The sequence below is a fragment of the Bos indicus x Bos taurus genome, chromosome 15, assembly GCF_003369695.1.
Source record: "Bos indicus x Bos taurus breed Angus x Brahman F1 hybrid chromosome 15, Bos_hybrid_MaternalHap_v2.0, whole genome shotgun sequence".
NCBI lineage: Eukaryota > Metazoa > Chordata > Mammalia > Artiodactyla > Bovidae > Bos > Bos indicus x Bos taurus.
Window position 1 is genome coordinate 782,219 of NC_040090.1, and position 13,871 is coordinate 796,089.

The following is a 13,871-nucleotide window of genomic DNA, read 5'->3' on the forward strand; positions in this document are numbered from 1 at the left end:
TATTGCCATACTCTTAGAATCCTGTTAGATAAAATACCAATGCATTTACAAATGGCAAAGGATGTGACTGGAGCTTGTCTTTTGAAAAAAAAAAATTGAAAACTACTATACCCTCTAAAAAACAACTTTCTGACATACACTAATTGCTAGATTAAATCTATGCCCGTGACCAAGACCTTGCAGAAGCACAGGGCAGTCCTACAGAAAGCAGTGTTATCTGGGGCCCCCAGTAAATGAGAACAGGAAGTGAGCTTGTCTGTCTGGGCACCTTTTGGCACAGCTGAGTGTTAGAGTCAAGAAATGCCCATGTTTATCTCTCTGTTCCTTGTGCTTGTTACAGATGGGGGATTTTGCACTGTGTTTTCCTGTTCATTCCTAACAGGCTGATAATACATTTTATTTTTACTTTTTTGATAATACATTTTAAAACATTTCTCACTGCTGAAGAGAAGAGACGTTTTTGGTGGTTTCTCAAATCTGATAGTTGGAGAAGGCAATGGCAACCCACTCCAGTACTCTTGCCTGGAAAATCCCATGGACAGAGAAGCCTGGTAGGCTGCAGTCCATGGGATTGCTAAGAGTCGGACACGACTGAGTGACTTCACTTTCACTTTTCACTTGCATGCATTGGAGAAGGAAATGGCAACCCACTCCAGTGTTCTTACCTGGAGAATCCCAGGGACGGCGGGGCCTGGTGGGCTGCCGTCTATGGGGTTGCACAAAATCAGACACAACTGAAGCGACTTAGCAGCAGCAGCAGCAAATCTGATAGTATTTCCCTATAGCCTTTTTCCATCCACTACATTGCCTTTTTAGGACTAAAACAATATCATAACATATATTTCTTGCTTTTCAGTTTGCCTAGAAATATTCTATGGGCTTCCTTGGTGGGTCCGTGGTAAGGAATCTGCCTGCACTGCAGGAGACCTGGGTTCAATCCCTTGGTCAGAAAGATACCCTGGAGAAGGAAATGGAAACCCACTCTAGTATTCTTGCCTGGGAAATCCCATAGACTAGCCTGGCAGGCTAGAGTCCAAAAGGATTGCAAAGAGTCGGACAAGACTGAGCCACTGAGTATTCATCTAGTGTAGCTTCTACAATTTGCTTCTGGGTATATTCATGCAGGGCTTCCCAGTTGGCACTAACAGCCAAGAACCCGCCTGCCAATGCAAGAGATGTAAAAGATGTGGGTTCAGTCCCTGGGTCGGGAAGATCCCCTGGAGGAGGGCATGGCAACCCACTCCAGTATTCTTGCCTGGAGAATCCCATGGCTAGAGGAGCCTGGTGGGCTACAGTCCGTAAGGGTCACAGAGAGGTGACTTAGCACAGCCTAAGCCAGCATATTTCATGCAGCGTTCACATTCTAAACAGTCTCTGCTCCTCCGTGTTGTTCAGCATAACACTACACAGGGATTCCCAGACAGAAGTTGTTTGGGAGATGTAAGCTGAGCCCTCTTGACGGTTTGTGGAGTGAGCAGAGGTTTTTCCAGTGGAGGGATGCATTCATGTCGCACGGGTGGTGAATACCAACAGCCTCTCACACTCTCGTATGTATAAATTTACTTCAGTGGTCTAAACCAAGCTGAAAGTATGCAACGGTACTCTGTTTTATCAGTGTTTCATAAGTAGAGCTGTACCTCATAGAATGAGAATTATCTGTGAAAAAAACTTTGAATATTTATCTATTATTTGGCTGCGCTGGGTCTCAGCACACATGCAGGATCTTTGGTTCCAGCCTGTGGGATCTAGCTCTCTTAGCAGGGACTGAACCCGATCCCTGCATTGGGAGCCGGGTATTTTAACCTCTGGACCACCTGGGAAGTCCTGGGGAGTTTTTCTAAGATAATTTTTAAAGAGGGAACTTTGATTAGCTTTTGTCCCAGGAGTTTAGAATGAATGTTGCTGTCCCAGATGTCTTGCTGCACCATACATCAAACAGCATTAAATAGCTCTGACTGCGGCTGCTGTCCCAGTCACAAGCTTAGTAATTATGATCACCAGCCATCCAAACTGTCTAAAAGCAGGGAATATGGAAGCAGGAAGTTCAGCTGGGGCTTTTTGGTCCAAAGTGCTCATTGCCAGGTGGAAAAACTGAGGTTCTCAAAGGGAAAATACTGACCCATAGCAAAACAAATAGGAGTCAGGACTAACTTGTAAAATGCAACTCACAGCTCAGGTTCCTTTCAACTTGATCCCACCATTTATTGGCAAGAAGGCCAGTGATTGTTGTTTTAGTCCATTTTCTGTCTGTGGGGTTGTTTACAGATTATCCCATTTGATAAAGCATTATTTAAAATGCAGACCCGGGAACTGTTCTTGGTCCTTAGCATCACTGAATTGATATTTTGATTCCCAATTATCCCTGATCAATCTCCTCCCCAATGTACACACACACACACACACACACACACACATATATATACACAGATACACACACACAGATAAGAAATAAATGATTCTGATTTATTGAACAAATACTAGTGATTAAGGATATATCAAGGAGATAAAAAATACACTGATAATACATTGCATCATGGGGGCAAGTGATTATGAAGCAGGCTGGATGAATACATGAACATTAGGCAATCCCAATAGAGAAAATAACCTTTAAGTTGATGTTTTAAAAAAGATAAATTGAGACACTAAATATGTGAAGAGCATTCCAGTTGCATTCTCAGTGGATGCCTACAGCAGGCACATGATAAAAGGCAGGAAGATAAAGAACAACTATCAGAATGATCTTAAGACAAAAAAAATGTGTGATGTATATAGAGATACACAGTCAGTATGCAGTTAAAATATTAACTGAGTGGAGGGAAGAGCAGAGTCAAATATTATACAATAAAAAGGTAGACCAGAGTCACTGCTGGAGGTCCTGGTGGGCCAGGTTTGGAAGTGAACATATTTTCCTTGAAAGTGTGTGATTATATCTATGAATGATTAAGAATGGTGAATCGGTTTGGCAAGCTATGCAGTAAAAGAGTATATTTTTAAGCTGTTGTCAAGTTTGGGGAAACAAAATTTTAATTTCAGAAAAAATGAAAATAGGAAATCTAGGCTCCTAAGGTCAGATAAGCATAAAAACTGACGTCATCATTGGTTGCATGGTTATGTGGTGTCTTTCATAGCCTGGAGAAATTAACACCTACTTATCAATTTTTAATTTTGGCAGTCCAAATAAATAAAATGTACTTAATTATTTCGTTAATTAATTTGTGAATAATAACCCCAGCTGATTCCTTCAGTCTCTCCCCAGGACTCTTCTATCAAGATTTAGGCTAAAAGTGTGAACTATTTTTACCTTCTCTATAAAAATGTCAAAAGAAACAAACTCATTTGGAGAGCTTAGTTTTCTTTACCATCTTCTGTTCACAATCTCGTCTCTCCTTCTTGCATCACACATGCCCCCATCGTCTCTCTAAATATTTCTGCAAGTGTTCTGCTATCTCATGCATCACCATAGATAGCCCTGTTTTGAGTTTCTCTGCACCTTCGCATTCATTCACTTTTGCTGTTTTCTCTGTCCCATCTCTACATCTTATGTGGGTCTATCCCTATTGATTTGTCTCTTCCTCAGGTCAGCAGATACTGTCTCTGGGATTACTTATTCTTTGTCTAACCTCTGTCTACTCTGGGCTACCTGTTGGCTGCAGCTTCACGGTGCATTTTCCTGCCTAATTCTCTTGTTTTCTGCCCTGGGTATTTCCTCGCCACCCCATGATGTGCATGTCGCCACTGGTTACAGGCATGTAAAGGCTAACTGGGCTTTACTTTTATCTCAATATAATTCTCTTAGAGTGTTAATTTTCTTCATTTAATACTGATCTCTCTTACAATAACACTAAACCTCTGTCACCAAAATCCATCCTTACCAGCACTCTGCCCTGAACACTACCAGGCAATCTGAAACTGCGTTTCCCTTCAATCTCCTAAAAAGGACAGTCTAAAGCTGAGCTTAATCTGGCTCTGTCTGTACTCCTCACGTGTCCGTTTGTATTTCTCACTTCCTCTGTCTTTCAACATTACCTGATGTTCCTTGATCTTAGATTCAAATGCATAACATGTTAAGCAACCGGTTGCCTCTCTGGTTTCATTCTTTAATTCAGCTCAGTAGTGGGAAGACCGATAACTCTTTCTCCATTTTTTAGAAACTGTCATTTCTCTTCATTTCCATTGACTTCATTTTAGCTCAGGTCTTAATTGATTCTTCTTCCATTTCATATTCTTCATTAAGTGATTTTCCCTTTACGGTTTACATCTCACCAGATACAGTGAGTAACTTAATAAAACTCCCTACTGTTTATTCATCAGTCTGCAAACAATTTTGAGCAACACTGTACCAGTGAATGTGCTGCTGATTCAGGCAAAATATAGATTTTTATGAGATACTGTGTCTCTGAAAAAATATATTATCATTGAGGGGACATAAAATATTTGCCTACAGAAAATTATATAGACTGTAGGGTGTGTGTGTGTGTGTGTGTGTGTCTGTGTTTGATTAGAAAAACATCATCTAGAGAGAGAAGCAATCAACTAGAAAAACTTAAAGAATCAAATGGGATTTAAGATAGGCTTTATGGAAAGGAGAAACTCAACCAAAAACAGAAAGGAAGAAAGCACATTTCAACCCAGGATGCTGACGTGAGGTGGTCAAGCAGAATGCATATTCAAGAGAAAGTTGAAGTGGGATTAGGAAGTGGGACTTTCAAGATAAAATGGACTTAAATGTTATATCATTAGAGACTAAGATTTGGAGATTGCTGTGTGTGAGCGTGAATGAATATTCATGAGTTAATATGAATGGATTCCACAATAATTTCTTTTTTAGAGCACTTTTCATTTATACTGTGGCGCTTGCTTTGGCAGCACATATACTAATTTATCCTGTGTTTGCATGTGTTTCTACACACACTTTTAGAGCTGGCAGGTAAATTATTCCTAATATCTTAATGTCACAGATGAAAAAACCCTGATTAAGTAAAACGTTAAAGGATTTGCCACAGCTCACTCTATAAAATGCAATAGGCCTGGTATTCCAGGGCACTTTATAAGATCAGCAATCCTTCTGTGTTAGAAGGATTGCTTCTAACACAAATCATGCTGTTTTGTTCATATAAGACCAAACCCAATGAGGAAATAGCTATTGCTAATTTGATATGTATCCACCAAAATGCTTAATACATGCCTAAAGAATCTCTATGCATAGTCTGTCTAACAGAGTCTTTCTGACTCTATTCTTGATTTATGTCAATTTGGTCTTATGATCTCCAAAATTTCTCCTTTCCTATGCTACTCCTGACTCGACCTGGTGATGTACCTTCTCTGAACCTTCACCCCTACACCCCATACTCCCACACTGAGCACCCACCATGGGTGAAATACTGGAATACACAACGTGAAGGAGACAAGTGCCAGCAGTTTCACTTAGCTGGCTCTCAGTATGAGTTTGCTGAATGGACTTTGCCCTCAAGGTGCTTGCAGTCGGAAAGGGGTCACAGATCACACACATCTGCAGCTTTCAAAAAGGCTAAGGGCAAATATTATCAAACTGTTAAACTTAACTCAGCTCTCAGCCAGTCTTCCTCTTGTTTTCCCTGTTTGCACAGTTATGCTTACTTATTACAGGTGGACGTCCCAGAAGGGATGGGTTTGACATAGTAACAGAAAACAAGAAATGCAGGAGTCCATCTTATCTACAAATGGAGGGGGTGGATTTAAGTGAACAGAGACAACAAAAATAGAATATTGCCGTCTGGAGAAAAACCATAATATAAACTTGTCAAGTCATAGAAAGAATTGAAATTTTGCCAATAGCCTCTTACACAGAGACCATGGCTTTCTAAGCCTTTTGCTGTGAATCAGAATGTTCTGGACACATGATTCTTACGAATCAGCAGGAGAAGTTGGCTCCTCTCTTTCTTCCAACTCGCTGTAAATTGGTGCATATATATTTACTTCTTCATAAAGACGATCTTCTGGAATCTGATGAGGTGAGGGGGAAAAAACATTATCAATCACCAAGAATTTTCTGCCATTAGAATATTTGCTTAAGAGTCATATCTCATCTTTTTTTGTATCTCACAGCCTACCATTCAGTTCAGTTCAATTCAGTCGCTCAGTGGTGTCTGACTCTTCGCGACCCCATGAATCACAGCACGCCAGGCCTCCCTGTCCATCACTAACTCCCGGAGTTCACCAGACTCACGGCCATCGAGTCAGTGATGCCATCCAGCCATCTCATCCTCTGTCTTCCTCTTCTCCCCTTGCCCCCAATCCCTCCCAGCATCAGAGTTTTTCCAATGAGTCAACTCTTCACATGAGGTGGCCAAAGTACTGGAGTTTCAGCTTTAGCATCATTCCTTCCAAAGAAATCCCAGGGCTGATCTCCTTCAGAATGGACTGGTTGGACCTCCTTGCACTCCAAGGGACTCTCAAGAGTCTTCTCCAACACCACAGTTCAAAAGCATCAATTCATCGGCGCTCAGCTTTCTTCACAGCCTGCCATTACACTGTGATATTGTAGCCACCTGATGTGAAGAGCCAACTCATTGGAAAGACCGTGATGCTGAGAAAGACTGAAGGCAGGAGGAGAAGGTGGTGACAGAGGATGAGATGGTTGGATGGCATCACTGACTCAATGGACACAAGTCTGAGTAAGCTCCAGGAGATGGTGAAGGACAGGGAACCCTGGCGTGCTGCAGTCCAAGGGGTCGCAAAGAGTCGGACGTGACTGAGTGACTGAACAACAACAGCAACAATACTTCCATCTCCAACAAACCAGGTTGGCTGGCCAAGTGGGTTCCAAAGAAATTGTCAATGAGAAGTTGTTGAGATGATTCTGTACCTGAAATTTGGTACATCTCTTATCTTACTTATCTCTGAAGGAAAGGGATCAGAAAAGGCAGGCAGACTTGAATGCTTCAGGCAAGTGGAAAGATGGAGGGAGTATGTTTTACCTGGAAGATCTGAGTAAATGTGTATGCATCAGGTATTTCTAACTCTCTTTCATACGTCACAGGTATAAAATTGGGTAAGACAAGTGGAAGCTCAGTTGGTAGTCATGACTCAGAGAGGAAACAAAATACAGGCTTCAGAGCAAGTGGGAAGGTGAAATCCAAGAAAGAGAGCAGGAACAAATTTTTAAAAGCCCAGATATTTAAGTGTTTCTAACATGTGCTACCTGTATATTTGTCTGTTATGCTCAACATATGCTTAATACTTTGAAGCATCTACATTTCCTAAAATGATGAAGATCTTACTTTCCTAAACTTCAACCAAAGGAATTATATTAATACTATGAGGTTTGTGAGTGGAAAATTTGATTCAAAACATGAGATTTGGTTCCCATTTCTTCACACCCTCTCCAGCATGTATTGTTTGTTGACTTTTTGATGATGGCCATTCTGATTGGTGGGAGATGATACCTCACTGTGGTTTTGATTTGCTTTTCTCTAATAATGAGTGAGGTTAAAATAAATTAATTCATTCAAAACATGAGATTTGGAAACCAAAACACTGAAACTTGGAAAATGGAATATTGAAACTGGAAGCAATGCTGCAGGAAAGCCAGGCCATACTTTTAAGCAACAAAGCTCAAGTTCTTTATCATTTAGGGTTTAATATCAGGCCTCCGCCTACCTGATTTCCTTCAAGTATTTCACCAATTCCATAAGCTATGAGTGACACAGCGCTGCCAAAGCCCAGGATGGTGAGAAACAGGATCATCGCCACAACTTCCTGTTGAGCAACAGCCAACAACAACCAAAGGACAATGGAGTCAAGGGGTGGGAAAGCGCATTCCCTTACAGCAGCCCCTGTTTTCATCACCCATGCCCACTCAGCACATGGCCAGTTCCTATAGAATGACATGTGCGAAAACCAGGAGGTGGTTACTCAAAGCCCCCGGCACCACCCTTGCAGGACTCAGGTCAAGGTGGGGGAAAGAGGCTGGCACGACCCTGGGCACGAGCCTCCAGAACACTGCATTACGTGATGCCGTGGCAGGAAAGGGTGGTGTTCACGGAAAGGGAAAGAAGGCGTCCCACTTAGATCAGGACCAGGGTCTCAGCCTTCCCATGAGAAATACACACGGTGGAGAAGCAGGCCAGAGAGCAGTAGTCGTTCACAAAGACCTCCTCGCAGCTGTAGATGTAAGTGGCACTCTGCTTCAGGTTACTGATGAGGATGCCGACGCCTGTTCCCGCAGCCACACCGCTAACCGCATTTGCTCCCAGGCATCCGCGAATCTGACGACAAAGGGGAACATTTAGACTGGGTCCCGCATCTGCCACAGTGTTCAGTAAACCTACCTGCCTTTCAGGGCTGGATACATCCAACAAACTCCACACTTATGCAAAGGGAAAAAAGTGAGGTCACTCAGTCGTGTCCAACTCTTTGCGACCCCATGGACTGTAGCCCACCAGGCTCCGCTCTCTCACTATCTCCCAGAGTGTGCTCAGATTCATGTCCACTGAGTCTGACCATCTTGTCCTCTGTTGTCCCCTTTCCTCCTGCCTTCAATCTTTCCCAGCACTAGGGTCTTGTCTAATGAGTGGGCTCTTCACATCGGGTGGCCAGAGCTTCAGCATCAGTCCTTCCAATGAATTATTCAGGGTTGATTTCCTTTAGAATGGACTGGTTTGGTCTCTGACCTATCCAGCGGACTCTCAAGAGTCTTCTCCAACACCACAGTTCAAAAGCATCAATTCTTCAGAGCTCAGCCTTCTTTATGATCCAACTCTAACATCTGTACATGATTACTGGGAAAACCTTAGCTTTGACTAGACAAACTATACTCTTGGAAATGAATCATTTGTTGGATCACAGGACTATAGTGTGAGGACATAGCTGGTGTGAGGGTATTTTTTCAACAAGTGTCAAAGTAATTCATTGTTTTTAAGTGGTACAATTGGTATTTTAATGATTACATGTTTAGTGACTATATCCAAGACAAAAGTAGATTGGAAGAAAATCACATATCCACATTCACTCATAAGAGATAACAGCGTGACTCCTTCAAGACTCTTAATATTAAATTTTTCTTACCTTCTCAAGGATAAAGACAGAATGCAACTCACCAGATATGCTGAAGGTTTCTTTTCAGACATGATTGACGAAATTCCAGAAATAGCAAACTGTTCAAAAGGAAGGGGGGTAAAAAGCACAGTGGGTCTCTGTTCTTCTCTGTGTCCCTTTCATCCTCACCTTCCAAACAGAAGGTAAAGTTGTGGGCATTCTATACCGATGTCCTTTAATCCATTTTATTTTTTAGTTTTATCATTTTATTTTTCTAATTTCCTATAGAAAGCATCTCAAAATTAAATGTCCATGTGAATTATCTTGTTAAAATGCAAATTGCTACCCAGTAAGTCCTAGATGTGGCCTGAGATTCTTCGTTTGTACCAGGCTGCCAGGTAATGCTAACTCTGAGAGTCCATGGGTCCCCACTAAGTGCTGTGAAGTCCAGCAGCCCCTGGGGTGTGACTCTGCTGTAACACAACTCGCATTCTATTGTGATCATTCGCTCGTACGAGCATCTTGTGCATTACAGTGTCAGTTCCTCTGGGTGAGAAACACGTGTCCGTCTCCGGAGTCTGCCATCTATCTTGTAGACATACAGCCATTATGAAAATATACATGGTGAAGGATTTAGTGAAGTTATCAACCAGGAGCACACATTCAGAACATTTCATAGATTCAGATTGTGTGGTGAGTTGAGGGACACCTAATGAACTAAATGATCGGAATGAAAAGACAGTAAGGAAGTTTCAAATTAAATACAGCAAAAGTTTAAGGAGAGTTTTGAACAAGTGACCTGAGACCTGCATATTTAGCAGAGGGCCAAGCCAATGCAGTATTTTTAGGGTTAAAATATATCCTCGTGAATAAAAATGTTGATGCAAAAAACAACACGGATTAATCAGAAACAAGCATGCTGAGTGCGAGAAGCCAGGCGTTAGAGAGAAGATGGCGTTATCATTCACTTACGTAAAACTCCAGAGAATGCAAACTGGTCTGCTGTGACAGAAAACAAGCGACTGCTTGAGGATAGGAGGACAGGGCTGAGGGAGGGGTGACCAAGGGGAACAGGAGATTTTTGGCCGTGATGAGTATCTTCATTATATTAATGTGGAAATGTTCTCACGTGTCATGTCAAAATTTATCAAATTATACACCTTAAATAGGTGCTGTTTATTATACATCAGTTATACATCAATAAAAACTATGTATTTTTGTAAGCTCATTCAGCCATCTGGTTTCTAACTAGTACACTGACTGAAAGAGATACAGTGAGAAAGTGCCTAACAGAGTTTCTAGGGCACAGTCGAAGTTCATCAGATGTCAGCCTTGCTCTCCTCATTTCAACAATCTCTCCCCGCTACTTTTGCTGCTGCTACTGCTAAGTCGCTTCAGTCCTGTCCGACTCTGTGTGACCCCATAGACGGCAGCCCACCAGGCTCCCCTGTCCCTGGGATTCTCCAGGCAAGAACACTGGAGTGGGTTGCCATTTCCTTCTCCAGTGCATGAAAGTGAAACGTGAAAGTGAAGTCGCTCAGTCGTGTCCGACCCTTAGCATGGATTGCAGCCCACCAGGCTCCTCCGTCCATGGGATTTTCCAGGCAAGAGGACTGGAGTGGGGTGCCATTGCCTTCTCCACTACCTTCGCTAAAATAGCTTTACTGATGAATGGTGTTACACAAATTTTTTTCAAGTTGGATTCTGAAAGTTTAGGTTCGATTCTTACTAGCTAAATGCCTCTTGAGAGATACATAAACATGTATTAGCTAGTTTAACCCAAAGTGCCTTGTAAACTGTGAGTATGCATCTATATTATATATATATATCCATATACATATTAGCATACACTCATATATTCTCAACACGAGAATAAACAATTGCTAGATCTGATCTGGATAAAAGAAAAGCCATGTGCAGTATTATTTCAGACAAGTGTAGACATATACTCACAAATAGGGCTCCCCAGAATGGGTAGCCAGCTTTAAATGATGAAAAAAACTTTTCAGTAAACTCTGAATCATTGATCTTGGCGCTCACAATTATTCCAAAATAAAGGTATATCAAACCAATCAGAATTTGTGTTACCTGTAGAAAAATGCATAGATTTTGTGAATCAGAAGGTATTTTTCTAAGATCACATCAATTTCCTTATAATCGAGGCCAAACGTGAGAAACTGCTTTGCTGTCTTAGGCAGGCCTCAAAAGGATCAAATGCAGTATTTTCCAGTATCATCTGGCCACTCTAAGAATCTATACTGGCATGACCTCATGCAAGCATAGCCATCTCCTGTGCCTTTATTTACACACTCATGGTGGACGTTAATAATGGCTCTTTCTATCTATGAGAAGACAAAATTATAAATCATTCACAGGGTGATATTGATCCACTGGCAACTGAACAGAGTTGGCAGACCCTACTTGCTAGTCCAACCCTAGTCTTCATGAAGAAATGCTTCTTTCTACCCAACAGGGTGCCTGGAGGTGGTGGATCAGTTGCTAAGTCGTGTCGGACCCTGGGAACCCCACGGACTGCAGTCCACCAGGATCTTCTGGTGAGATTTCCCAGGTAAGAATACTGGAGTGGGTTGCCATTTCCCTCTCCAGGGAATCTTCCCAATCCAGGGATTGAACCTGGGTCTCCTGCACTGCAGGCAGATTCTTTGCCAACTGAGCCACTGTTAGGACTCTGCCTAACAGTGTGTGGCGAGTGTCAACAATTTTCTTCTAGGTTTTTCCCTCTGTGAGTCTGAGTAGGGAAGCTATGTTGATGCCACCTAATACTCTTTCCTAGAGCCAGTCTTTACTCCAGTTGAGGTTGGAGGAGGCTCACTCACCCCCAGGAATTCCAGCTCTCTCTTCAAAACAGTCAGCCACGTTTGGCGTGGTGCAGTTGGGACGGGCCTTTCCAGTAAAACGCTTTCCTGGAGAGATATTTCTGCAAGTTCAATTTCAGATGCACTGTGAAGTTTACACAGAAATGCAGCTGTGAGAAAACTCTATAAGTCTCCATGCAAAGATCTCAATGGACAGAAAGGAGAGTTTTGCTTATTTTTCAAAATAATTCTGTAATTAAAATCTTCACTGTAAAAGTCAGGAAACTCAGAGGCTCAGAGGGTCCAAGTTAGTGGCCAGGACCACTATCTGATCACGGTTAGACGGAACAGAAACCATACCAAGCCCTCTTATTCTTGTGCCTGTGTGTACTTAATCACTCAGTCATGTCCGATTCTTTGCAACCCCAAGGACTGTAATGTAGCCCACCAGGCTCCTCTGTCCATGGAATTCTCTAGGCAAGAATACTGGAGTGGGTAGTCATTCCCCTGTCCAGGTGATCTTCCCGACCCAGAGATCAAACCCGGGTCTCTTGATTGCAAGTGGCTGTTTTACCATCTGAGCCACCAGGGAAGCAGGGAAGCCCTTCTTATTCTTAGTCCAGAGTTATTACCAGGCTCTTTCTCATTAATCTATGCTGGTGAGTAAGAGTAAAAACTATCAAACACGTTCACCTACACACTCAGTCTTTTAACATAGAAATGTATCTGAAAAGAGGTTGTCAATGACATAGTCAACTTCATGTACATAAAGGAGTGACTTTGAAAGGTCTGTTGATCTCTGTTCCTATTTCATCCTTAGAGGAGGCTCACTGGCAGCACTATGTCTTCCCAAGCATTGGAGTGTACTTAATATTTTACACTGACTTTCAATCTGTTACTGATTTCTGAAGCTCTGTCTTCAGTTTCTCCTCAAACCTTTAAAAGAAAGTTTTAATATGTGTTGGGGGTTCCCTGGTGGCTCAGATGGTAAAGAATCTGCCTGCAATGCAGGAGACCTGGGTTTGATCCTTGGGTCAGAAAGATCCCCTGGAGGAGGGCATGGCAACACACTCCAGTATTCTTGCCTGGAGAATTCCATGGACAGAGGAGCCTGGCGGGCTACAGTCCACAGGGTTGCAAAGAGTTGGACAGACTGAGCGACTAACACACTCCCCGTACGTGCTGATCTTCTGTATCCAAAGGGAAACCAAACTATGCACATCTCCACCAGATTTCACCCTGCGAACATTTCCCTCTAGACAGTGGGGCAGGACCCCGCAGCTTGAGAGTCACAGAGATTCACACACATCAGACACAGAGGCAAGAGGGTACAAAGCCCCTACTTCAAGCCTAGAATATGAGTCTCTTTTGTTAGAAAACTTCAGCTGTTCCCAACTTACCGCTAAATAAAAACCTTCTTCTCCCATCAACCAGAGAAAACTACTGGGAAAGTATAGCAAATAACTTCTTTATACTCGGTATTTTCATTAAGCCCAGTGGGCCATGCCCAAGTTCACGACCTGGCATCGCCCCAGCACTGTGACTGTCTCCAGGTCATTAAGTGACTGGGAACAGAAACAACCAACAGTTTGCGCCTACCTGGCGGGCTCCTGCGGAGTGGGGAGAGCAAGCTCTGTCCTGCTCCTACTCTCTGCCTCCATTGCTTCACTAGCAGAGCTCTCCAGGGATGAAGGGCAGTGTTACCGTTAGCCTTGGCGGGCTCCCTCTCAAGAGTCTCCGGATGGCCAGCTAAGATGGGTGATTCATGATGTGGATAACTATCTTCGTACTTAAGACATTGGTCAGAAAGATAAGTTTCCTCGCTGATTAAGATCAACGGGGCTTTTCTTGTTATCACTAAGAGCAAAATTGAATGGGCTACTGAATTGGGATGAGTGTGAATTGGGGAGATTTGAGACTCTTGGAGGATAATTCTTTCTGAAATCAGCAGGATTTACAGAACCCCAAAATGAGAGGGTTTATTTGGAACTGCGAAGGTGAGAGAGAACCACAGGGCAAAAAGAGACTGTGCTTCTCTCC

General features: G+C 42.7%; 1 protein-coding gene across 1 annotated transcript; it reads right to left on the reverse strand.

Moving 5' to 3' along the window:
* Nucleotides 1–2,448: 2,448 nt before the first annotated feature.
* On the reverse strand, nt 2,449–13,542 carry MS4A2 (membrane spanning 4-domains A2). Its single transcript, XM_027564007.1, has 6 exons — nt 13,431–13,542; nt 11,796–11,976; nt 9,078–9,134; nt 8,091–8,246; nt 7,639–7,737; nt 2,449–5,982 (listed from the first exon to the last, which is right to left on the reverse strand). Exons 1-6 carry the CDS (start codon nt 13,490–13,492, stop codon nt 5,884–5,886), a joined length of 654 nt encoding a protein of 217 aa, XP_027419808.1. The 5' UTR covers nt 13,493–13,542; the 3' UTR covers nt 2,449–5,883.
* Between the last annotated feature and the right edge of the window lie 329 nt (nt 13,543–13,871).